Below are 23,217 nucleotides of genomic sequence, written 5' to 3' on the forward strand. Positions count from 1 at the left end.
GAGTGGCTAAGCACAGCACAGCATATATGTATATATTGTATTTGAATCTTTGTGACCCCATGGACTGTAGCCCACCAGGATCCTCTGTCCATGGAATTCTCCAGGCAAGAATACTCGAGTGGGCATCCATTTCCTTCTCCAGGGGATCTTCCTGACCCAAGGATCGAACCTAGGTCTCCTGCACTGCACATGGATTCTTTACCACCTGAACCACCAGGGAATCCATATATATATATCTCTCACATATTTCTTATTCATTTGTCTTTTGATGAACACTTGGGTTGCTTCCATATCTTGGCTATTGTAAATATTGCTGCTATGGACATTGGGTGCATGTATCTTTTCTAGTCAGGGTTTTCATTTTCTTTGAGATGTATATTGAGGAGTGGAACTACTGGATCATATAGTAGTTCTAATTGTAGTTTTTTAAGTATCCATACTGTTTTCTATTCCCACCCACAGTGTACATGGAGAAGGCAATGGCACCCCACTCCAGTACTCTTGCCTGGAAAATCCCATGGATGGAGGAGCCTGGTAGGCTGTAGTCTATGGGGTCACGGAGAGTCAGACACGACTGAGAGACTTCACTTTCACTTTTCACTTTCATGCATTGGAGAAGGAAATGGCAACCCACTCCAGTGTTCTTGCCTGGAGAATCCCAGGGATGGGGGAGCCTGGTGGGCTGCCATCTATGGGGTCACACAGAGTCGGACACAACTGAAGCGACTTAGCAGCAGCAGCAGCAGTAGCAGCACAGTGTACAAGAGATTCTCTTTTCTCCATATTCTGGTCAACATTCGTTATTTGTAGACTTTTGATGACAGCCATTCTGATATAAATGAAGTATTATCTCATCTGATTTACATTTTTCTAATAATTAGTGATACTGAGCACCTTTCCATGCGTTTGTTGGCCATCCATACATCTTCTTTGGAAAAAATGTGTATTCAGGTCTTCTGCCCATTTTTTGACTGGGTTGTTAGTTTTTTTGATATTGAGTTGTATAAGCTGTTTGTGTATTTTGGATATTAACCCCTTGTCTGCCATACCATTTGCAAATATTTTTTCTCATTCCATATGAGAAATGGAATTTTGTTGATGTTTGTTGTGCAAAAGCTTTTAAGCTTAATTCTTAATTTTTACTTTTGTCTTAGGAGACAGATAGAAAAGACTTTGCTACAATTTCCATCAAAGAATGTCCTGCCTATGTTCTCTTCTAGGAGTTCCACAGTATCAAGTTTTATATTTAGTCCTTAATCTTTTTCAAGTTTATTTTAGTACATGGCATTATGAGGGAGTGTTCTAATCTCATTGTTTTACATGTAGCTGCCCATTTTTTTTTTTCAGCTTAACTTATTGAAAAGACTTTTTTCTTCATTGTATATTCTTACCTATATAAACTGACTACAGGTCTGTGGATTTATTTCTGGGGTCTCTACTCTGTTCCACTGGCCTATGTATCTGTTTTGTGCTGCATCATTCTGTTTTGATTACTGGATATTTCTAGTGTAGTCTGAAGTCAGGGAATACGAGAGCTTCAGCTTTGTTCTTTTTTATCAAGCTTGCTTCAGCAATTTGGAGTCTTCTGGTTCCATATACATTTTAGGATTGTTTGCTCTAGTTCTGTGAAAAACGCCATGGGTATTTTGAATGAGATTGTATTAAATCTGTAGATTGCTTTCAGTATGGCCATCTTAGCAATATTAACTCGCTAATTCAGCAGCATGGACCATCTTTCCCTTTCTTTGAGTCATCTTTAATTTCCTTCATCAATGTTCTATAGTTTTTTTTTTTTTTAATAGAAACTCTTTTTTATGAAGGAATTGCTGTTTTTAGGCTTCAAGAGATTCTTTTGTGGTTATAAAATTGAAATATCAAGTATTGAGGTTTCTCATTCCTTCTTTAATATATTTAGTACCTATCCAAGGAAGGTGCCCCCGAGGAGGGCATGGCAACCCACTCCAGTATTCTTGCCTGGAGAATCCCGTGGACAGAGGAGCCTGATAGTTTGCAGTCCATATGGTCTCAAAGAGTCAGATATAACTGAAGTGAATTAGCATGAGGCAGTAGCTGTCTTAATATTCTACTCACCTACTTGTCAATCCTTCTTAATCTCTGTATCCTTGTCTTCTTTTATTTACTCTTCCTTAATTTAAATGTTACCAAACATGCTTCATCCACCCTTCTTCTCATAACATTTTCCCACTAATAGTATGGTATTAAGGAAACCCAAGGGCATACTGCCTGGTGTCAAGTAATATAACGCTCAAAATCAACAAGTGGAATAAAACAAAATTCAGATGTCCAATGCAAAATAAGGGCCATTCTCTGAAACACTGCAATCAATTATATAAATTGTGAAATATAGGTCACAGTCTTATTTATTCATCAATAGAAACAAAAGTTTGAGTTCAGATTTAAACAAATACCAAAGATGAACATGAGTGTCATTACTTGGAGAGTGTCATTACTTGAAGAGATGCATCCACTACCATATCATTTCTCCTATTTGTACTAAATATTGCTATGATTTTGTCTCTTATAACTTCCAGGAAGAGATTTCATATTCCTTCACTTTACACATTAGGTATTTAATGATCTATTTGCCTCTTAGCTTCACCTTGAATAGCCTCCTGTATAAGTCGCTATTCTAGCTATAAAAAAGAAAACAAACAAAATGCCATGTAGTCCCCTGAATGTGGCATCCTATCTTGATGTGTTTATGATCTTACTTGCACTATGTGGAATAGTACTCATTTATCTCCGTCTAGCTAATTCATACAGTTACTTGTAGACTCAGCTTAAATTCTTTCTTAACAGACTACATATAGATTATTTTTAATGACTGTCTAATATGTTCATCTATTCTATTACTGGTTATGATGTTTCCAATTTTTGTTGCTTATGCTAAAATGTGCATAGGTTTTTTCCTTCTGCTGAATATCTGCTAAATATTAAAAGCTCAAGGGCTTCCTTGGTAGCTCAGCTGGTAAAGAATCCGCCTGCAATGCAGAAGACCCTGGTTCGATTCCTGGATCAGGAATATCTGCTGGAGAAGGCACTGGCTACCCACCCCAGTATTCTTGGGCTTCCCTGGTAGTTCAGCTGGTATAGAATCTGCCTGCAGTGTGGAAGACCTGGGTTTGATTCCTGCGTTGGGAAGATCCCCTGGAGAAGGGAACAGCTACCACTTCAGAATTCTGGCCTGGAGAATTCCACGGCTGTATAGTCCATGGGGTCACAAAGAGTCGGACACGATTGAGCGACTTTCACTTTCACTTTGCATAAAAATCTCAAGTATAGTTGGTAAACTCATATTACACATTAAGGGCTTTTCAAGAAAATATGCAATATGAAAATTTGAATTAAAAATTGTCATCACAATTTTTTAAGTTTTAGATCAAATCAATAGAATTATACATAGACATGAATATTCAAACAATACCAACAAATTAAAATATATGTATTTGAAAAGCAGAACACTAAACTAAATAAAGATAAGCGTATTGGTATAAGAATTGGAAGAGTTTCCCTGGTGGCTCAGTGATAAAGAATCCACCTGCCAAAGGAGACATGGGTTCAATTCCTGGGTTGGGAAATTCCTCTGGAGAAGGAAATGGCAACCTACTCCAGTATTCTTGCCTGGAAAATCCCATGGACAGAGGAGCCTTACAGGCTACTGTCCATAGGGTCACAAAAGATTCTGACATGAATTAGCGATTAAATAACAACAAAGCATTATATATATATATTATATATTCTCTCTCTATATATATATATATGTTAGTTTACCAAATGTATAAGATTTAGTAGTTTTTATATAATATACATTTAATTTAAAAATTGCAAGTTAAGAATAAAGTGATTTATTTCATATATCTGTGTAAATACATATATGTATACGTACATGTATACACATACACACACATATATACACAATATAAATAACATATATATTATTATGCAAGTGTAATAAAAATTAAGTATGCATATACATAAGGATCTGCTTACCAGGACCTCCTCCATCCTGATGACCTGGATTCCTGGGTCCTACAGAGGGCTGATTAGGGAAAAGTAAGGTTGTTTTCCAGCCCGTCTCATCTGGCCATATGATAGTCCTCTGTATAGCAGCAAAACGCAGATGGTATTTTACCTAGAAGTAGCAGCAGAAAACAAACTATGTTTAAAACCAAACTAAACTGAAAAGCAAATATTAGAAAATAAAGCAAAGTTAAATCCACATAGGAAACCATGTAATTTGAAATTGAGACTCATCTGATATGAAAGTGATTCTGAATGCCTGCAAGTGACAGTGACTCCAAGCACAACAAATATAATCCAATCATATTTATATTTTAAGTCCTCTCCCAATGCAGACAGTTCACAATAAGAAGATATGCACATGGTCCACAAACATATAAAAACCTTCTCAATGTCACAGAATGGAATAAATACAAATTAAAACTACATTGATATCTTTCTTACCTGTCACACTGGAAAAGTCAAAACATACTGTGTTAACATACTGTGTTGGCAAGGCAGTCAACAGGCACTTTAATACACTGCTTGTAGTATGCAAATGGCACAATGATAATGCAGAATCTGACAATGGTCCACAAAACCATATATGCATGCACTGTTTAATTCAGCAATCATACTTTCAATAACAGACTTGGAATATAAACCTCAAACAGTATGGGAAAAAACCACATGCACACGGTTGTTTGCTGTAACATTATTTGTCGTGGAAATACAGCGTATTGGAATCAACCTAACCGCTCATACATAACAGACTGCATAAATTACACAATACAGAATTCTGTATCTGCTCGAGGTATAGTCAGGAAATAGAAACTAGATAACCTAATGGATAGGTTATACTATCCATACTAGATAACCTAATGGATAGGAGAGCTCTAAGGTATCAGATAGAGACAGCAGGAAGCAGTCATTGGCCCTAGGACTAAGGAAACAAAAACAAGGGTTTGTAATTAGTAAAATTTGTAAACTTAAATGAGAGGTCATGTGGGGATGAAAAATCAAGCCTCTGAGCAGGGGCATAAGTCAGCTAGTACTAGGTTACAGAGCTTGAAAGAGGGGACTTTGGATGGGGACCTTGACTTCTGAAAAGGAGCTCCAGTTGCCTAGTGCTGGATATCTTTGAGAGGGTGTGGTAAAGCTGATGTTGAAAAGCATTGAGCAATCTTCAAACTGCATTTGTCTGCCACTATGAGAAAGAAAATGCTACTGACAAAAAAAAAAAAAAAAGAGATATTGCTGGGGTGTCATTCACAGCAACTACAAGCAGCCAGAAAGCCAACAGAAAGTTAAAGTTACTTCTTTTTCTCCAACTCTTGCTTCTAGTCTGCCTCTAGTGCCTTTTATTAGCTGAGTCTGATAGCTGGCTGAAAAAGTGGAAATGTAACTGTAGCATCAAAAAGCAAAGTAGAAGAATGGATTTATGGTTCAAAAAGAAAAAAAATTACTGACAAGTATGCTACCTTTTTCATAAAAAAGGCGAAATTAGGTGTGCATATATAATTTATATTATACATCATGTAAGCTTAAATATATATCTATATAAACTTGTATATATGTAATATCTATATACTTTATCTATCAATATACTTAAGTTTTGGATGCACTGCAAAGAAAGTTAGACTTCAGCATAGTTTCACCAAAAGTTCACCATTTACTAGATTTTAATAGTTGCCTATAGTTTTCATTTGAGGTAAAATTTACACACAGTAAAATGTACAAATCTTAACTGTACATGGAAAAGACTCTGATGTTGGGAGGGATTGGGGGCAAGAGGAGAAGGGGACGACAGAGGATGAGATGGCTGGATGGCATCACTGACTCGATGGACGTGAGTCTGAGTGAACTCCGGGAGTTGGTGATGGACAGGGAGGCCTGGTGTGCTGCGATTCATGGGGTTGCAAAGAGTCGGACACAACTGAGTGACTGATCTGATCTGATATAAGTTTTAAAAATGCATAGCTATTCTAACTCAACTACTATCAAGATAAACATTACCCTCATTCCAGAAAGTTTTTATAATGCCCTTTCCCCATTGATCCTGACCACAGTCAGAGATATAATTTTCCTAATTTCACCACAGATTAATTCTGGCCATTATAAAATTTCATATAAATAGAATTAAATATAGAATTGTACTCTTTCATAGAAGGCTTCTTTTACTCTGTATGTTTTGAAATTCATTAATGTAATTGCTATTTTCAGTAGTTAATTCCTTTTTATCACTGAGCAGTATTCCATAGGGGGCTTCCCTGATGCTCAGTGGTAAAGAATACACATGCCAATTCAGGGGCTGCAGGAGATTTGGGTTCCATCACAGGGTTGAATTCACTCCAGTATTCTGCCTGGAGAATCCCATGGGTAGAGGAGCCTGGCAGGCTACAGTCTACCAGGTCACAAGGAGTCAGACATGACTGAGCATGCAGGAATAGAGTAATATTCCATAGTATGACTGTAACAGAGCTCATTAATTTTATTATAAATGGGTGCTGAATTTTCTCAAAACTTTTTCTGCATTAGTTGAGATTAAAAAGCTGAAAAATTGGCTTAAAACTCAACATTCAAAAAACTAAGATCATGGCATCTAGTCCCATCATTCATGATAAATAGGGGAAAAAAAATGGAAATGGTGACAGATTTTATTTTCTTGGGCTCCAAAATCACTGCAGATGGTAACTGCAGCCATGAAATTAAAAGACACTTGCTCCTTGGACTTACAGCTGTGACAAACCTATCAGTTCAGTTCAGTCGCTCAGTCGTGTCCGACTCTTTGCGACCCCATGAATCGCAGCACGCCAGGCCTCCCTGTCCTCACAAACTCCCAGAGTGCACTCAGAACCACGTCCATCGAGTCAGTGATGCCATCCAGCCATCTCATCCTCTGTCGTCCCCTTCTCCTCCTGCCCCCAATCCCTCCCAGCATCAGAGTCTTTTCCAGTAAGTCAACTCTTCGCATGAGGTGGCCGAAGTACTGGAGTTTCAGCTTTAGCATCATTCCTTCCAAAGAAATCCCAGGGCTGATCTCCTTCAGAATGGACTGGGTTGGATCTCCTTGCAGTCCAAGGGACTCTCAAGAGTCTTCTCCAACACCACAGCTCAAAAGCATCAATTCTTCAGTGCTCAGTCTTCTTCACAGTCCAACTCTCACATCCATACATGACCACAGGAAAAACCATAGCCTTCACTAGATGGACCTTTGTTGGCAAAGTAATGTCTCTGCTTTTGAATATGCTGTCTAGGTTGGTCATAACTTTCCTTCCAAGGAGTAAGCGTCTTTTAATTTCATGGCTGCAGTCACCATCTGTAGTGATTCTGGAGCCCCCAAAAATAAAGTCTGACACTGTTTCCACTGTTTCCCCATCTATTTCCCATGAAGTGATGGGACCGGATGCCATGATCTTCGTTTTCTGAATGTTGAGCTTTAAGCCAACTTTTTCACTCTCCACTTTCACTTTCATCAAGAGGCTTTTGAGTTCCTCTTCACTCTCTGCCATAAGGGTGGTGTCATCTGCATATCTGAGGTTATTGATATTTCTCCCGGCAATCTTGATTCCAGCTTGTGTTTCTTCCAGTCCAGCGTTTCTCATGATGTACTCTGCATATAAGTTAAATAAGCAGGGTGACAATATACAGACTTGACGTATTCCTTTTCCTATTTGGAACCAGTTAACCTATACTCCATATTAAAAAGCAGAGACATCACTTTGCCAACAAAGTTCTGCAGAGTCAAAGCTATGGTATTTCCTGTAGTCATGTATGGATGTGAGAGCTGGAACATAAAGAAAGCTGAGTGCCAAAGAATTGATGCTTTTGAACTGTGGTATTGGAGAAGACTCTCAAAAGTCCATTGGACAGCAAGGAGATCAAACCAGCCAATCCTAAAGGAAATCAACCCTGAATATTCACTGGAAGGACTGATGCAGAAGCTGAAGCTCCAATACTTTGGTCATATGATGTGAAGAGCTGACTCATTGGAAAAGATCCTGTTCCTGGGAAAGACTGAGGGCAGGAGGAGAAGGGGGTGACAGGGAATGAGATGGTTGGATGGCATCATTGACTCAGTGGACATGAGTTAGAACAAACTCTGGGAGATAGTGAAGGACAGGGAAGTCTGGCATGCTGCAGTCCATGGAGGTGCAAAGAGCTGAACAGGACTGAGTGACTGAATACCACCAACACCACCATGGAAAACAGTATGGAGATTCCTTAAAAAATTAAAATAGGGCTACCATATGATCCAGCAGTTCTATTCCTGAGTATTTTTCAAAGAGCAAAATACTCATTTTAAAAATATACATGTGCCCCAGTTTTCACAGCTGTATTATTTACAATAGCCAACGTGGAAGCAAGATTAATGTCTATCCACAGTTAAATAGATAAAGAAGATATACACGGGAATATTACTAAGCCACAAAAGAATGAAAATTTGCCATTTGCAACATCATAGATGGACATGTTGCTTAGAGAAAAGACAGAGAAAGACAAATACTGCTTGCTATCACTCAACTGTGGGATCTAAAAACAAAACAAATGACTACAACAAAGCAGACACAGACTCACAGATACAGAGAACAAACTCGTAGTTATCAGTGGGAGAGAGGGAAAGAGGGAGGGGCATATAGGGGTAAGAATTAAGGAATACAAACTATTAGTTTTAAAATAATGAGCTACAAGGACATATTTTACAGGACAGGGAATATAAACAAATTTTATAACTTTAAATGGTGTATAATCTATAAAAATTTTGAAACTCCATGCTGTATACCTAAAACTACTATTGTTTACAATAGTTTACTATTGTTTACAATAGTAGTTTTAGGTATACAGCATGGAATTTTGATAAGGATTGTGATGAATCTAGGTAGCTATTGGTAGTATGATTTAACAAATTAGGTCTTCCTGCCCATGAACTTAGGGCTTCCCAGATGCTGCTAGTGATAAAGAATCTGCCGGACAATGCAGGAGACGTAAGAGATGCAGGTTTGACCCCTGAGTTGGGAAGATCCCCTGGAGGAGGGCACAGCAACCCACTCCAGTACTCTTGCCTGGAGAACTCCATGGACAGAGGAGCCTAGTGGGCTACGGTGCATAGCATCGCAAAGAATCGGACATGAATGAAGCAATTTAGAACGCATCTGCACACCCATGAACTAGGGCTGTCTTTCCTTTTATTTTGGTCTTAATTTCTTTCAGCAATGTTTTGTAGTTTTCAGTGCACATTCTTTGCACTTCCTTGGATAAATTTATTCCTCAGTGTTATATCCTCTCCTCTGTCTACTTTATTATTAAGCCCATCCCAGTTCAGTTCAGTTCAGTCTCTCAGTCATGTCTGACTCTTAGCGAACCCATGGACTACAGCACGCTGGGCTTCCCTGTCCATCACCAACTCCCGAAGTTTACTCAAACTCATGTCCGTTGATTTGGTGATGCCATCCAACCATCCCATCCTCTGTTATCCCCTTCTTCTCCCACCTTCTCATCCTCCTGATAATGGGAATCTTTCCCAGTATCAGGGTCTTTTCCAATGAGTCAGCTCTTCACATCAGGTGGCCAAAGTATTGGCATTTCAGGTTCAACATCAGACCTTCCAATGAATATTCAGAACTGATTTTCTTTAGGATGGACTGGTTGGATCCCCTTGCAGTCCAAGGGACTCTCAAGAGTCTTTTCCAACACCACAGTTTAAAAGCATCAATGCTTCAGCACTCAGCTTTCTTTATAGTCCAACTGTTACATCCATTCATGACTACTGGAAAAACCATAGCCTTGACTAGACGGACCTTTGTTGGCAAAGTAATGTCTCTGCTTTTTAATATGCTGTCTAGGTTGGTCATAATTTTTCTTCCAAGGAGTAAGCATCTTTTAATTTCATGGCTGCAATCACCATCTGGAGTGATTTTGGAGCCCCCCAAAATAAAGTCTGCCACTGTTTCCCCATCTATTTGCCATGAAGTGATGGGACTGGATGCCATGATGTTAGTTTTATGAATGTTAAGGTTTAAGCCAACTTTTTCCCACTAGGTTGTTATTTGTTACTGAATTTACTGCTTATAACTTCTTGTTTATAACTTTTATTTCTCTGCTTATATTTCCTATATTTTAATTTGTTTCAAAACAGTTTTTAATTGCTGTTGAAACATGTCTTATGATGGTTGCTTTAAAATCTTTCTCAGATAATTCTAACCTCTAATTCATCTCAGTTCTCATATCAGTAAATTGGTTCTTGGTTCGACAGATGATTTTCTATTTTATTTTGTTAATTTTGTCTATTATTTTAGGAGACTCTGGATCCTATTTAAATACTTTATTATATAAGGCAGTCAGCCTATTTTATGCAGCAATGGCTTAATTTCAATGACAATTTAATTTCCAGAGCTCTTTAAGTACTAATTTTGGTCTCATAGTTTACTTGGTTCCATTGGGGCTCACACTGGTTCCTGTTATTTCTGCCTAAAGGAACACGAGTTTTCCTTCTAGGGGCAGAGGAGGCACAAGGCATAAAGACCTTCCCAGGCTAGACCTTTTCTGTGGCTGAGTTCCTCATGCCAATTCTGCCTGTTTTGCTTTGGGGGCTCCGAATATAAGACAGGATATTCAGCCCACAAGAGGGAAGAGGCTTTCCTGGTTTGGCACATGTGGCAGGGACCTGCCGGTATGGGACAGACAACTCTTTCTGAATGTGGGACTTCTTGTGGTGGAGTTTCCCTATCACGGTTCCTTGACTGCCCTCATGTATCTGAACAGGAAAAGAGAGTCTCTGGCCCATAGACATTGCCACTTTTTTGTAGCTGGGACCCTCTTGATGGTTCCACTGGCCCACCCACTCGAGTCTTGCATTGAGGGATGTCTTAGGCTGGAGGTGATGAAGAGGCTTCTAGACTGGGATATTTGTGGCTGAGTACCTCTTGCTCATGTGTTTCAGTATATATTAGCAGGGGAAGGGCTTGGTAAGGAAGGAGAGTGTTTTTCCTGGCCACTAATAGTTATCAGGGCTCCCTATCCATTCCTCATGCTAGATGTGTCAGAACTGTCTAATGTTAGAAATGCTTCCATTTGATGTGGAATGGCATGAGGCTACTTGCTGCCCTCTATTGCTAGGCTGGAGGTCAGATAATGCTGGGTCTTGGCTGTCATCTGTTGGCTGTGATACATTAAGATGTGTGCCCCTGTGCTGCTCCTCTAGGCATGAGGTCTTAAAACAACTTGCAGTGTTCTTATCACTTTTCAGAGTTTTGCTTTGCCTTTGCATTACATCCAGCTGTGCTTAGTGAGGAATGACAGAAAGAACTGAGTCCCCACCATCTTGTCCAGACCAGAAGTCAACAGTGTCTTTTGATGATAAGAAGTTTCTAAAAGTTTGATAAAAGTTAATCTATTAATTTTTTCTTTAATGGTTATCACTTTCTGTGATCTAAAAAATTCTGCTACTCCCAACTAAAGATGATACTTGTCTTTGCTTTACTCTAAAAGCACTGGGTTTAGCTTTGACATTTAAATCTAAAATTCATGAGCTAATTTTTTGTGTGTAGTAGGAGGTCAGTTCAAGTTTCATTTTTTCCATATATACATCCAACCATTACAGCACTATTTATTGAAACATCTTTCTTTCCCCGTAAGATTTTTGGTGCCTTTGTATTTCTATTTTTAAAAATGAATGAATGAATGAATTAGGCTGCACCAGGCCTAGTTGTGGCATGTGGTATCTTCGATCTTTGTCATGGTATGTGTTATCCTTCATTTGTGGCCTGCAGGATCTTTTACTGAAATGAGGAATCTTTAGCTGTGGCATGTGGAATCTTTAGCTGCTGCATGCAGGATCTTCAGTTGCAGCATGTGACTTCTTAGTTGTGGCATGTGCGACCTAGTTCCATGACCAAGGATTGAACCCAGGCCCTTGCACTGGGATCACAGAGTCCTAGCCACTAAATCACAATGAAGTCCCAAATGACTATGGGCTTTCTGTTCTGTGTCATAGATATATTTGTTGATCATATGCCAGTATTACACTTCAATGATTATTGTAGTTTTAAATGTTTTATATACGTCTTCTGACTTTGTCATTTACAAAATGGTTCTATATATTTTAAGTCCTGTGAATTTGCATTTACATTTAGACCAGATAAACAGGAAGTGACAAGCATTCTAAATGCCTTAGTAAGATATTTTCTTACCACAGGTTGAGAGATAAAGCCTATAAAGATTCAGGACCTTGCTAACTGGTGAGCTTTTTATGGGTCCAATGGTCTCTGAGGTATGCCAGGATATATCCTCAAAGAGTAGTTTTGCTGTACACTGTACTCCTAACCACTCAAAAGAAACACTGTAAAAAGAGATGGGCCTTTTTTTTTTTTTGATGAGCCTGTTTTTCAAAATTTTGGTGATGGCATATACCACAAAGAGAACTGGTCAGATCTATTTATGATGTAAAAATTTTCAGTGGAGTCCAGAAAAAGAAATGGGTCTGCAATAGGGGTAAAGGCACACAATATGCCTCCAGCAGGGGACCTGTTTTATAGTTAAGGAGATACAATAATGGGCACCCGAACCACTGGATCTATAGTTCTTACCATATGCCATTATGACTCAGAAGCAGCAGACCTGAGAGAAGAAACTGAAAATGCCTGTTCAATTTCAGATAAGGATAACACTCTGTTAATCTGGGACACTGTTCTATAGGATGTGGCCTATGTAACAATAATTGGTATATGGCTCTATGTTCTTGGTAAAACATAAGGGTAGGGGAACCAAGGCTTGGAAGTAGAACTGGCCCTTCTAATCACTCCCAGAGGCCTACTTGTGGAATTTATACATCCCATCCTTACAAGCTCAAGTTCTGCTGCATTAAAGGCCTTGTTTTCTGGGGTAGCAGACTTTTACAAGGAGATACAGTAAAGCTTCCACCAAATAGCTGTATGATTATCACCTAGTATTACTGAGCTACTCACACTGGTACGCTGGCAAGTAAACAAATTACGATATGAGAGGAACCAATTAATCATGATTAAGGTTGCTATTGTTCCCTGGTAGCTCAGAGAGTAAAGTGTCTGTCTGCAATGCAGGAGACCTGGGTTCGACCCCTGGGTCAGGAAGATCCCCTGGAGAAGGAAATGGCAACCCACTCCAGTACTCTTGCCTGGAATATCCAATGGACAGAGAAGCCTGGTAGACTACCGTCCGTGGGATCGCAAAGAGTCGGTCATGACTGAGCGACTTCACTTTCACTTTACATAATGAAAACAGTGAGGTACACGGGGGCACCTCTTGGTGCTTACTTTTCCATAGAAAACAGTTAAAACCATTTGCAGCAACTATGACCTGATAGCTAAAGGCTCAATAAGGGAATGGTTTGTCTAAACAGGTAAGCTAAATTCTCTGAAGTGTTTGTCAAGAGTGACTAAAATCTAAATTGTGAATGTGTAAATATTTCCTTATATAAAAACACTTTTGTTGAAATGCATTCAGTAGTGTCTGTTCCCATATGAATTCTGACTAACAGAAATATGCGCAGGTTGTGATGAAGACAGAAAAGAAAGGGATAGGTGTGGAAGCTGAATGGGAGTTTGAATGGGAATTTACAGTAGCATTTGTACAGCAGAGAAAATGTGACCAAAGACCCAGAAACAAAAAGCAATACAGTGTTTCCAGGTAATTTCTGGAAGTTAAGTACTGTTGGAACATAAAAAGTTTGGTAAGGAGGATCAGAGATAGCCAAGTACTAGGGTATTGATAGCCATATATTTGTGCAAAGGACTCTGGACATTGGAAGTCACCAAAGTCTTTTCATCAGGACAGTGACATGATTGATCATATCTGAGATTTAGTTTGATCCTTGTGGATTCTTGTAAATGAACAAAAGATCTGTCAAGAAAGTCACATAAGGGACTTCCCTGGTGGTCCAGTGGTAAAGAATCCACCTTCCAATGCAGGGGATGTGGGTTTGATCCTGGTCAGGGAACTAAGATCCTGTATGCTGCAGGGCAACTAAGCCCGCAGGCTACATACCACAACTAGAGAAGACTTCGTAATGCAAGGAAGAGCCCGCATGCCATAATGAAGACTCAGCATAGTCAAAATAGTAATAATAAATAAAATTAAAAAATAAAAAGTCACCTAAGATGTGGGAAAGCTGGTAGACATTAGATGGTCTATGCTATACATGAAATCATCAATAGAAATCAAAAGGTTTTAGAAAAATCATCAAAACAGACCACGCAGAATGCAATACATTAGATCCCCAGAACTTACTCATCTTAAATATTTCACCACACACAAAGCTGGTAATTCTGTGAGGTGAGGAATATATCAGCTAACCTTGCTGTGGTAATCATTTTGCAATATACACATTTCAAATCACCACATTGCATATCCTAAATTTAACAGTGTTACACATAAAAAGAAAGTGAAAGTGAAGTCACTCAGTTGTGTCCAACTCTTTGCGACCCCATGGACTGTAGCCTACCAGGCTCTTCCGTCCATGGGATTTTCCAGGCAAGAGTACTGGAGTGGGGTGCCATTGCTTTCTCCAGGGGATCTTCCTGACCCAGGGATTGAACCCAGGTCTCCCGCATTGCAGGCGGACGCTTTACCATCTGAGCCACCAGGGAAGTTCTATACATGAATTATATCTCAATAAATCCAGAAAAACAAACAAACAAACAAACAAAAAAAACAGACCAAGCACCTGAGCACATGATGTGATGTCATAAACCTAGTTCAAACTTTTGGTGACACAAGCACAGTCAATCAGAAATAAGAAAGAAAGTGAACTCGTTCATTTGTGTCCGACTCTTTGCGACCCCATGGACTGTAGCCTACCAGGCTCCTCAGTCCATGGAATTTTCCAGGCGAGACTACTGGAGTGGGTTGCCATTTTCTTCTCCAGGGGATCTTCCCAACCCAGGGATCGAACCCAGGTCTCCTGCACTGCAGGCAGAAGTTTTACTGTCTGAGCCACCAGGAAAGCCTTATTATTCAGCAATAAGATGAAACTTAAAATAGCACTGAAGACACTTTGAGCCAATGTATATTGTTGAGCCTAAACCTATATCAGTATATGGATAATTCTGACTTAGTAAATAGAAGTTGGCACAAAAGAAAAGTCATGGAAGGATGGGACACTCAGAAAGAATATATATTGTCCTACTAGTGGTTTTATTAATCTTGCCTTCTGCTGACAAGCATCTGTTTTCTAAATATAGAATTTGGCTCCATGTGGAGCTGTTATAGATTGCCCTTTATTTTCATCACCACCAGGAGACAATGTTTATAAGATCTGCCAAGGAAAGCACTATCTTTTTCTTTCCTTCTCTTGGGTTATGCTATCATCTAATCTGGATCAATGTGGGTTAGCCTTAGAGTTTTCTCTATAGATTTATGAAAGGACTTAAATTCTATGTCTCATTCAAAGAAAAGGCTCTATCCATGCTTGTGTTTCACTACCTTTTGCAAAACTAGAAGCACTGTATGAGTAGTCCAAGTGTCCCATGAATCAGAAGTCCTGTGCATGAAAGATACAATTCTTCCCTTATTAGCATATTTCAAAAGCTACAAACACAGACATCCTTAAAGCTACTCAAATCTGGATTCATATGCTTGCTTTATTTTATACAAGTAGTTTGATCTTGGGAAAATTAGTTTCTTCACTAATAAAATAGGGTAGATAATACAAAATTCATTAAAATCATAGAAACTAAAAATCCAATTCCAAGAAAACTATTTATTTAGAAAACTTTAAATACAACTTTCTCACCTGAAGTGGCAATGGATCATGCCTATTTTTGAAGTCACAGTCAAAAACAATGGCAGCCAGCACTTTATGAGCTCGATAGTCATACTTAATGTACTTCTCAAACTCAATTTCTGAAGAAAAGCCTTGAACTACAGAGAAGTAAAATTGTTCACTTAAATAAAAACATATGATAATCCCTTCTGAGAGAAAATATATTAGTTTACATGGACAAAAACGTTCTATCCAAATATGCAAATTTGAAAACACTGTTTCTTAAATACTGGTATCACAACAACTTAATGGATATTTGGGGTTCAAAATATTTTGATAAAAACTTTTATAAAATTTTATTGCAATTTTAAATAATCACTATAAAGCACATATAAAGATAAGTCATTAGTGGTGAGGGAAATGCAAATTGAAATCACAATGAAATCACTTTACATCCACTGAGATGACTATAATCAAAAAGACAGAAGATAACAAGTGCTGGAGAGGATGTGGAACCTTCATTCACTGCTAATCAGAATGTAAAATGGTATAACGACTTTAGACAACAGTCTGGCATTTCCTTGAAAAGTTAAAAATAGAGTAAACATATGACACATTTATTCCACTCTTGGTATATAACCAACAGAAATGAAAACATATGTCTACATAAAACCCATAAATGAATGTTTGTAGCAGTATTATTTATAGTAGCCAAAAGGTAGAGACAACTCAAATGTCCTTCAACTGATGAAAGATATATTGTACCAATTAAATGCAGTGTATCCATACAATGGAATATTATCTGACAATGAAAAGGAATAAAGAACTGATGCATGCAACAACATGGGTTAACCCTGAAAACATTTTAAGTGTAAGAAGAGAGTCATGAAAGACCACATATTGCATTTTATAAAGTTGATATAAAAGGTTTATATGTAAACAATTTATATTAAAGGTTCATATGTAAACCATCTATTTATATAAAAGATTTATAATAGGCAGATCTGTAGAGGTAAAAAGAGATTACTGTTTTTCTTATCTTGATAGGGATGGATAATTGTGGGGCTATGACTAAAGATTTTGGAATTTATTTTTGGTGATAAAAATGCTTTAAAATTATTTGTGGCAGTGGTTGCACACCTCTGTGAATATATTGAAGCCACTGAATTACACACTTCAAATGGGTGAAAATATGGAATGTGCGTTATATCTCAAAAAGGTTACTTAATTAAGAGAAACAAATCAGGAGGTGATCACTTTGTGCTTTAAAAAACACAACTCATTTGATGGCTCAACACCTGTATAGTTATAATACAGGAAGGAGTCATTCAAGATAGAAATTTTCTAATCTGAACAAGAGAGGAAAAAAAAGATTAGACAAAAGTTGAACAGAGCCTTAACAACCTGTGGGACAATACAAAATGTATCATCATAGTCTTAGAGGAGAAGAAAGACGGCCATGTTAAAAAACAATTTTAAAAATAATTATTGTAAAGTCCCCCAACTTTGTGCAACATATAGATTCAAAATGCTCAGTGAACCCCAAAGAAAAACACCAAAAGAAATCCACTGCTGCTGCTGCTGCTGCTGCTAAGTCGCTTCAGTCGTGTCCGACTCTCTGCGACCCCATAGACGGCAGCCCACCAGGCTCCCCAATCCCTGGGATTCTCCAGGCAAGAACACTGGAATGGGTTGCCATTTCCTTCTCCAATGCATAAAAGTGAAAAGTGAAAGTGAAGTCACTCAGTCGTCTCCGACTCTTAGTGACCCCATGGACCACAGCCTACCAGGCTCCTCCATCCATGCGATTTTCCAGGCAAGAGTACTGGAGTGGGGTGCCATTGCCTTCTCCAAAGAAATCCACAGACACATCATAATCAAACTTTTGAAAAATAAAGACAGAAAATATCTTGAAAGCAGCCAGAGAGAAATGTTAAAATTGGGCAGTGTGATTCATCCAACTTTATTCTTATTCTTTTCCCTATACTGTTTCAGCTCCATCAAAAATGTTAATGATAAGCTTTACATAAAACTTTAATTTCTAACCTTTTATACTGATGTTTAGATTCCTCTTCACATTCTCAGTGATTTCTTTTACCACATCAATATTAGAAGGCACATAAATCAATTCCCATCTTTCATCATTTTGGAGGAATGAAGGCAGAGTACTGATGGGTTGAGAAGTAAAAGTGTAAGGTCCAGCAACAGTTATATGAATAACAGCACGTAAGAGCAAAAGCATCATTGGAAACGCCAATGCAGTTAGGACTTCCAATATTAAATTAAGGAACTGCCTCCTCTAGAAGAGGAACAAAAAGATTGTGTTAATTAACTTAAGAGTACACATTCAAAGCAAATAGATAGTTCTATGATATTAAGTTTCTGCCAGTTTCACCCTGAAACAGCTAAAGTTCCATATCACCCCTCCAACTCCCCTAACCAGTTTTCTTATAGGTCAGGCTATACTATTGATTAATGAAGTTTCATACATTTGGAAGAGCTACTTTCAGCTCCGGAAGTGATTTTTCAAGTGTGTGCATGTATATAAACCCACCCCCACCCACACCCAAAATCCAAACTGCACCACATGGGCATTTATGAACATTTTCCAAGGATACCTTTACATACCTTTAAGGTAAAATTTTTCCAGAGGAGCACTGCAAACTGGTTGAGTGTCAATAAATTCATTCTTCTACAAAAAGTGTATGTTCGATTCCAGCAATGGAGAAAAAATTTTTTTAATGTTAAGTTACCTAATAATGTGAACATGAAGCAAACAACAGTATTACTTCTTTCTCCTAATTTTCTCCTTAATCAGTCTCAAAGTTTGATAGCAAAAATGATTTTGTGTTTGAAATAAAGAAAATTAAATTGCTTTTATTTTTCTGTTCAGTAATTTCCTTAATATCTAATAATGTTCTAATGTGGTCAGAAAACAAAGAAGTAGCTAAACAAATGTGGTTCCATTTTTCAAGATGGCATAAGCAAACAGGATCTGATATTCTTATGATACTTTCCAAGACCAGATGGCTTCACAAGTAAATTCTACTAACACCAATCTTTCTCAAACTTTTCAAAAAATAGAAGGGTAGGGGAACATGTCCAAATTCATTTTAGGAGGCCAGAATTATGCTGATATCAAAGCCACATAAGGACACTATGAGAATACTACATGCAAATATTCCTGATAAATAAAGATGCAAAACTCCTCAAAACACTTGAGCAAACCAAATCCAATAGCACAATTAAAGCCCCACTGATCATGATCAAGGGGATTTATCCTTGGAAGGTAAGGATGGTTCAGTATATGCAAATCAATAAATGTAATAGACTAATTACTAAAATAAAAGATAAAAATCATATAATAATCTCAACACAGAAAGAGTAACAAAATTCAACACTCTTCAATAATAGAAACACTCAACAAATTATGTACACAAACAAGGTACTTTAACATAATAAAGGCATATATGAAATGTCCACAACTGACATCATACTTAACACTGAAAAACTGAAAGTGTTTTCTCTTAAAATCTAGAGCAAGACAAGGATACCCATTATTGCTACTTTTATTCAACACAGTAATGGATGTTTTAGCCAGAACAATTATGAAACATATCCAAATCATAAGGGAAGAAGTGAAACAGTCTGTATTCATTGAAAGCATGATCTTATACAGAGAAAACCCAAAGGATTCCACACAAAAAACCTCTTTGGATCAATCAAACTAATAAAAGTAATCATAGGAATCCAGGAATGCTGCAGAACACAAAAATAAACATACAAAATCAGATATGTTCCTACAGACTAATAACAAGCCATCCAAAAAGGAAGTTAAGGAAACAAATCTCACTTACACTAGCATCAAAGAATAATATACTTAGGAAGCTGGAAACAGGATGCCAGAGTAGAAGGACATGAGTTTGCTTCCTCTCATGAGAACACCTAAATCATACTTAACTGCTGAACAATGATCAACAAAAATGACTAGAACCTACCAAAAAAGATACTCTACATCCAAAAACAAAGAAGCCACAACAAGACAATATGAAGCATGCATTCACAATAAAATCCCATACCACCCAGATGGGCAACCCACAAACTGGAAAATATATTACAGAGACTGTCTCACAAGATTGAGACAGACCCCCATATGAGGCTCCCCAGACTGAGGGTCTGGTTTCAGAAGAAGTCCCCAGAACATCTGACTTTGAAGAACAGTGGGGCATGATTGGGGGAACTCCACAGGACTGTGAGAAGCAGAAACTCCACTCTTGGAGAGCACACACAGGGTCTTAGGTATGCATGCCAGGACCCAAGGAAAAAGTAGTAACTTCATAGGAACCTGCTGCAGACCAACATGCTGATCTTACAGGGTCTCCTGGGGAGGCAGAGGACACCTGTGGCTCACTGAGGAAATGAGGACACTGGTGGCAGAGGTTCTAGGACATACTCACTGGTGTGAGCTCTCCTGTAGGCCACCACATTGACACCAAGCTACAGCCTCTGGGATGTCTCAGGCCAATAACAATAGGGTGGGAACACAGCCCCACTCATCAGGAGACAGGCTGCCTAAAGTCTTCCCAAGGCGAGAGTCACCTCTAAACAAACCCTGAATACAGCCCTGTCCACTGGAGGGACAAGACCCAGCTCTATCCGCCAGTGGGCAGGAACCAGTCCCTCCCACCAGGAAGCCTGCACAAGATTCTGAGACCAATCTCACACAACAGAGGGGAAACAACAGAAGAGTAACTGCAATCCTGCACTTGGTGGAATGAAGACTGCAAACACAGAAAGCTAGACAAAATGATGTAGCAGAAGAATATGTTGCAGATGGAGGAAGAAGATATTAATAAAACTCCAAAAGAACAACTAAGTGAAGGGAAGATAGGCTAGAATCTACCCAAAAAATAACTCACAGTAATGATAGTAAAGATGACCCAAAATCTCAGAAAAAGAATTGAGGAGCAGACCAAAAAGATACAAGAGATCTTTAACAAAGAGCTAAAAGAAACAAAGAACAACAACAACAACAAAAAAACAGTTGGAGAATACAATAACTAAAATGAAACACACTAAAAGGAGTCAATAGTAGGAAATGAGACAGAAGAGATAAGTTGGCTTGAAGACAGAATAGTGGCAATCATTGCCACAGAACATAATAAAATGAAAGAATTAAAGAACTGAGGACAGTTTAAGAAACTTCTGTGGCAACGTTAACACAACATTAGTCCCAATGTTAAACATTTGGGACGCTTGCATTATAAGGGTCCCAAAAGTTGAAGAGAGAGAGAGAGAGAAAGGGCCTAAGCAAAAATTTAAAGATATAAGCACTGGAATCTTCCATAGCATGGGAAAGGAAACAATCACCCAAGTCCATAAAGTGCAGAGAGTCCCAAACAGGATAAACCCAAGGAGGAAAATGCCAAGACATATACTAATCAAAGTGACAAAAATTAAATACAATGAAAAAATATTAAAAGCAACAAGGGGAAAGCAACGAATAACACACAAGAGAAATCCCAGCTGATTTTTCAGCAGAATTCTGCACACCACAAGGTTGTTGCTGTTCAGTTGCTAAGTTGCGTCCAGTTCTTTGCAACCTCATGGACTGCAGCGTGCCAGGTTTTCCTGTCCTTCACTATCTCCCAGGGGTTCCTCACACTCATGTCCACTGAGTTGGAGATACCACCGATTCATCTCATCTTCTGTCGCCTCCTTCATCTCCTGCCCTCAATCTTTCCCAGTATCAGGGTCTTTTCCAATGAGTCAGCTCTTCACATCAGGTGGCCAAGGTATCAGAGCTTCAGCTTCAGCATCAGTCCTTCCAGTGAAAATTCAGGTTTGATTTCCTTTAGGGGCCAGAGACGAGGCCTGATCACTCAGAGCTTTTGTGTGGCAGAAGTTTTATTACAGTGAAAAGGGGACAGAGAAGCGTCTGACACAGACATCAGAAGGGGTACGGAGAGTGCCCACCATGCTACTCTTATCTAGGCCTTATATACTTTTTCCATTGGTTACTAGTAATAAGAAAGGTCTTACAAGACCACTCCCACAGCATCCATCTTAAGGTAACAGGATTATTTAAGGTTATTTGTTCTCTGCTCAACATTATTTCCTCATTTTTTAAAAAAACGGGCATAGTTCTACTTACATTACAGAGATGCTATATGGCCTATGAAAAACATTCAAGAAATGATAATCCTCTTCCACTCTATTTAAGAGATGTTCTGAGGGAATTAAAGCTTAGGGCTCTTTAAGAAGGATGTGAGCATTCTTCCTGTTGCTTTTCTTAAGTCTTGTGCAACAATGTATCTTGCCCAAGAACTGGCCTTTCAGTTCAGTTCAGTTCAGGGCTCAGACTTGTCCGACTCTTTGTGACCCCATGAATCGCCGCCAGGCCTCCCTGTCCATCACCAACTCCCGGAGTTCACTCAGACTCACGTCCATCGAGTAGGTGATGCCATCCAGCCATCTCATCCTCTGTTGTCCCCTTCTCCTCCTGCCCCCAATCCCTCCCAGCATCAGAGTCTTCCCCAATGAGTCAACTCTTTGCATGAGGTGGCCAAAGTACTGGAGTTTCAGCTTTAGCATCATTTCTTCCAAAGAACACCCAGGACTGATCTCCTTCAGAATGGACTGGTTGGATCTCCTTGCAGTCCAAGGGACTCTCAAGAGTCCAAAATCACAGTTCAAAAGCATCAATTCTTTGGCGCTCAGCCTTCTTCACAGTTCAACTCTCACACCCATACACGACCACTGGAAAAACCATAGCCTTGACTAGATGGACCTTTGTTGGCAAAGTAATGTGTCTGTTTTTGAATATGCTGTCTAGGTTGGTCATAACATTTCTTCCAAGGAGTAAACGTCATTTAATTTCATGGCTGCAGTCACCATCTGCAGTGATTTTGGAGCCCCAAAAATAAAGTCTGACACTGTTTCCCCATCTATTTCCCATAAAGTGATGGGACCAGATGCCATGATTTGGAGCCCCCCAAAATAAAGTCTGACACTGTTTCCACTGTTTCTCTATTTCCCATGAAGTGATGGGACCGGATGCCATGATCTTCATGTTATGAATGTTGAGCTTTAAGCCAACTTTTTCACTCTCCTCTTTCACTTTCAGCAAAAGGCTTTTGAGTTCCTCTTCACTTTCTGCCATAAGGGTGGTGTCATCTGCATATCTGAGTTATTGATATTTCTCCTGGCAATCTTGATTCCAGCTTGTGCTTCTTCCAGGCCAGCGTTTCTCATGATGTACTCTGCATATAAGTTAAATAAGCAGGGTGACAATATACAGCCTTGACGTACTCCTTTTCCTATTTGGAACCAGTCTGTTGTTCCATGTCCAGTTCTAACTGTTGCTTCCTGACCTGCATATAGGTTTCTCAAGAGGCAGGTCAGGTGGTCTGGTATTCCCATCTCTTTCAGAATTTTCCACAGTTGATTGTGATCCACAC

General features: G+C 38.8%; 1 protein-coding gene across 1 annotated transcript in view; it reads right to left on the reverse strand.

The window, feature by feature from the left end:
• Window positions 1-18,445, reverse strand: part of LOC102266332 (phospholipid-transporting ATPase ABCA3-like) — a 199,851-nt gene extending 181,406 nt beyond the window's left edge. The window contains exons 1-4 of the mRNA XM_070362574.1: window positions 18,386-18,445; window positions 17,804-18,056; window positions 15,788-15,915; window positions 4,012-4,153 (exon numbers count right to left, since the gene is read on the reverse strand). Coding sequence (XP_070218675.1) covers window positions 4,012-4,153; window positions 15,788-15,915; window positions 17,804-18,056; window positions 18,386-18,445 — 583 coding nt within the window. The remainder of the gene's footprint in view (window positions 1-4,011; window positions 4,154-15,787; window positions 15,916-17,803; window positions 18,057-18,385) is intronic.
• Window positions 18,446-23,217: the final 4,772 nt, after the last annotated feature.

Source organism: Bos mutus, chromosome 25 (genome assembly GCF_027580195.1).
Source record: "Bos mutus isolate GX-2022 chromosome 25, NWIPB_WYAK_1.1, whole genome shotgun sequence".
Lineage (NCBI taxonomy): Eukaryota > Metazoa > Chordata > Mammalia > Artiodactyla > Bovidae > Bos > Bos mutus.